Below are 3,811 nucleotides of genomic sequence, written 5' to 3'. Positions count from 1 at the left end.
TTGACAGACTAAACACTTTGCAACAAATACATCTACGTCTTTCTTCATACCGTTCCACCAGTAATTATTCTTCAAGTCTCTATACATCTTGGTACTCCCTGGATGTACTGAAAATCTCGATTTATGTGCCTCGACCATTACCTCTTCTCAAATTCCATCGATGTTTGGTACATACAATCGTCCTTTCATCCAAAGGATACCATCTTTATCAATTTGAAATTCTGGAACTTTTCCTACTTGGATTTGTTCTTTAATTCTCAGGATAGAGGTGTCTTGACTCTGCTTCAACTTGATGGTCTCTCGGAGATTTGGTTGTACTGATAAGGAATTTAAGTTCACCTTCCCAGGGTTCCTTCGACTCAACGCATCTGCCACTTTATTTGCCTTACCCGGATGGTAATTAATTGATAGGTCATAGTTTTTGAGAAGTTCCATCCATCTTCTTTGTCTCATGTTTAATTCCTTTTGAGTGAAAATGTACTTGAGGCTCTGGTGATCAGTAAAAACTTCGCATTTTACCCCATAAAGATAGTGCCTCCAGATTTAAGTGCAAATACTACTGCGGCTAACTCCAAGTCATGAGTGGGGTAATTATGCTCATATGGTTTCAATTGCCGTGAGGCATAAGCAATTACCTGACCCTCTTGCATAAACACACACCCCAATCCTTCCTTTGATGCGTCACTGTATACAGTGAAATTCTTACCATCCTCGGGAAGAATGAGTACTGGTGTGGATGCGAGTTTTGTCTTCAGGTTTTTGAAACTCTTTTCACAAGCTTCATTCCAAATGAATTTCGAATTTTTCTGAGTAAGTTTGGTAAGTGGAATGGCTATCGATGAAAATCTTTCCACAAATTTTCTATAATAGCCCGCTAATCCCAGAAAACTCCTTAATTCAGTCACTGTCTTTGGTTGTGGCCAATCTTTGATTGCCTCTACCTTCTTAGGGTCTACTGACACTCCTAATTCAGAAATTATATGCCCTAAGAACGCCACACTTTTTAACCAAAATTCACATTTCTTGAATTTGGCGTATAGTTCCTTTTCTCGAAGTGTCTGTAAAGTGAGACACAGATGCTCTTTGTGTTCTTCTTCATTTGGTGAGTACACAAGGATATCATCTATAAAGACAACTACAAACTTGTCGATGTATGGTTTGAATACCCAATTCATCAGGTCCATGAATGCTGCAGGAGAATTCGTTAGGCCAAAAGGCATTACTGTGAATTCGTAATGTCCATATCTCGTCCTAAAAGCAGTTTTAGGGATGTCATCCGCTTTGACCTTCAACTGATGGTAACCAGATCTCAGATCTAGTTTTGAGAAGACCTTGGCTCCTTTTAACTGATCGAAAAGATCATGTATTCTTGGGAGTGGGTACTTATTCTTTATGGTGATCTTGTTCAACTCCCTGTAGTCGATGCATAGTCTCATGCTTCCGTCTTTTTTCTTTACAAAAAGCACTGGGGCTCCCCACGGAGATGCACTAGGGCGGATCTGCTTCTTATCCAGCAATTCTTGGAGTTGCTCCTATAATTCCTTCAATTTATCTGGAGCCATTCGGTATGGTGCCTTTGATATTGGTGCAGCACCAGAGACCAAATTGATTTCAAATTCTACTTCTCTATTGGGTATCTCACCCGGTAGTTCCTCGGGAAAACATCTGGAAATTCTTGAACAATTGGGATATCCTCCAACTTTGGGACTTCTTCTTCTTTGATTTCATTGATTACTGCCAGGTAAAATTCTTTTCCTCCCTTTATAGCCTTCCAGGCTTGTGAAGCTGACAGTAGGAATTTTCTTTCTTTGGATTTCCCGTGAAATAAGACTTCCTCTTTAGTAAGAGTCTGAAGTATAATTTCTTTCTTTTGACAGTCCATAATGGCATGGTTTTTAGCTAACCAGTCCATTCCGATGATAATGTCAAACTCAACCATATTGTTGAATCAATTCTACTTCAAAAGTTTGTTTGCTGATACAAATTTTACAGTTTCGATACACTTTATGGGTTTCAATTGTCTTACTGGCTGGTGTTGCTACTCTTAGCGGTTCACTAAGAATATCATTCTCAAGTTTAAGCTTCTTAGCAAATCTTCTAGACACAAATGAATGTGTGGCTCCACAATAAAACAAAGCATATGCAGGCATTTTATTGAGTAGGATGGTACCTGCCACTACTTCGTGGCTGTTATCGGCTTCCTCTTGGGTTATTGCATAGACTCGAGCATTAGTCTTGTTTTCTTGTTGTTTGCTGGGCCCCGTCCCTTTGTCCTTGTTGTCTGGACAATCTCTAATTCTATGGCCCACTTTTCCACACTTAAAACAAGCACCGGTCTTTCGATAACATTCTCCCACATGCTTCTGTCGACATGTCTCACACCACTTTCCTTCGGTGATGCCCGCATTGTTAAAATTCCCTTTGAAAGACCCACTTGAATAATTTGGTTTCTTAAACTTGGGACCATTCTGCATGGATTGACTGTTTAATGGCCTTTTGTTCTTGTTTTCTTCCTCGCGCCTCTTGATATCAGTTTCTGCGCTCATTGCAGCGCCCATCAAATCTGCAAAACTGCTAGGTTTGAATAATGCCAGTGCCGACTGAATTCGACTGTTGAGTCCCTTTTTGAAACGATGTATTTTCAATGTTTCATCTGACATAATCGTTGGGACATAGGTTCCCAGATCAATAAATCTCGACGTGTATTCCATTACCGTCATTTCCGGCGACTGTCTGAAATTTTCAAATTCATTCAGCTTTTGTAGACGAAACTCGGCCGGATAGTATTGCTTCAGAAATTCTCTCTTAAAAATCTGCCATGTGATTTCTTCCACTTCTGCCAAAGATGGCGACACGGTTTCCCACCATTTCCTAGCTCGGTCTTCTAAAAATGGTGTTACAACTTCCACTCTCAGCTCTTCAGGTATTTACAGTAAATGCAGTTGAGTTTCGACGTTCTTGAGCCAGTTGTGACTGACTTCCGGGTCCGGGTTCCCATCGAAACTTGGAACTCGATTTCTTCTGAAGGATTCATAATGGTATTTAATTCCACGAGGTTGTGGTTCTTGAGGTGGTTGTATGGCGTTGGCCAATGGATTCACAAATCCTTGCAATGTTGCAGCTACGATGGTTGCTATTGCCATCATATCTTCTTGACTGAGGTTCACTCTGAGTGGTGGTGGTGGTGGTGGATTCTCGTTTTGGTTGTCGCCACGAGGGTTACGATTGTGTCGGGGAGGTCTGCCTGCCATATCCTATAAACATGTATTTTATTAATTGGTTTGCCACCATACCTAATCAAATAAATAATTTCATTAAATTGTAAAAAGTTTTCATACAACCAATCTTGTCAAATAATGGATCAAATACTTCTAGATACAATCGAAGCCTACTCTAGAGCTCTCTCTCTCTAGTCCTCTATCACTTCCCCATCCCCTATTGCTTCATTAACTTCTTCCTCTGCTGGGTTTGCTTCCATTTGCTCCATTAGTTCCTCCATATTGATCATTTCATTTTGTAGATGCTCAATGAAATTCTGCAGTTGTGTATTTTGATGATCAAGGTTATTAACTTGTTCCTGCAGCTCTTGTATCACTGATTGATTCACTTTCTCGTCGCTTTATTGCTCGTCAATTTGTTTTTGAAGACGATGTTGAATTTTTAGAAGACTATCATTTCGGATTTAAAACGAGCCAATCCTGTCCTGTGCTTTGTTTAACTCTTGCCTAGTGATCTCATGACGACGTTCTGACTCTAGGTGATAAGCTGCGTATCGCCTAACGACTTCGCGTAGTTTTTTTCTTCCACTCTG

The 3,811-nt window shown here is 40.3% G+C and overlaps 1 protein-coding gene across 1 annotated transcript; it reads right to left on the bottom strand.

Moving 5' to 3' along the window:
* Nucleotides 1-515: 515 nt before the first annotated feature.
* On the bottom strand, nt 516-3,499 carry LOC140815525 (uncharacterized). Its single transcript, XM_073174610.1, has 5 exons — nt 3,425-3,499; nt 3,005-3,254; nt 2,027-2,917; nt 1,643-1,899; nt 516-1,346 (listed from the first exon to the last, which is right to left on the bottom strand). Exons 1-5 carry the CDS (start codon nt 3,497-3,499, stop codon nt 516-518), a joined length of 2,304 nt encoding a protein of 767 aa, XP_073030711.1.
* Nucleotides 3,500-3,811: the final 312 nt, after the last annotated feature.

Source organism: Primulina eburnea, chromosome 15, assembly GCF_022965805.1.
Source record: "Primulina eburnea isolate SZY01 chromosome 15, ASM2296580v1, whole genome shotgun sequence".
In the NCBI taxonomy this organism is placed as follows: domain Eukaryota; kingdom Viridiplantae; phylum Streptophyta; class Magnoliopsida; order Lamiales; family Gesneriaceae; genus Primulina; species Primulina eburnea.
This window is presented reverse-complemented; position numbering and strand designations above follow the sequence as displayed.

Bases quoted from the DNA above. Each gene is read 5' to 3' on its own strand.
- LOC140815525 (XM_073174610.1), bottom strand. From the start codon at position 3,499: ATGGAGGAACTAATGGAGCAAATGGAAGCAAACCCAGCAGAGGAAGAA. The intron at 3,255-3,424 runs GTGATAGAGGAC...ACATGTTTATAG, and splicing joins AAGCAATAGGGGATGGGGAA to GATATGGCAGGCAGACCTCC. The intron at 1,900-2,026 runs GTAAGACAATTG...TGGACTGGTTAG, and splicing joins AAGAGTAGCAACACCAGCCA to CTAAAAACCATGCCATTATG.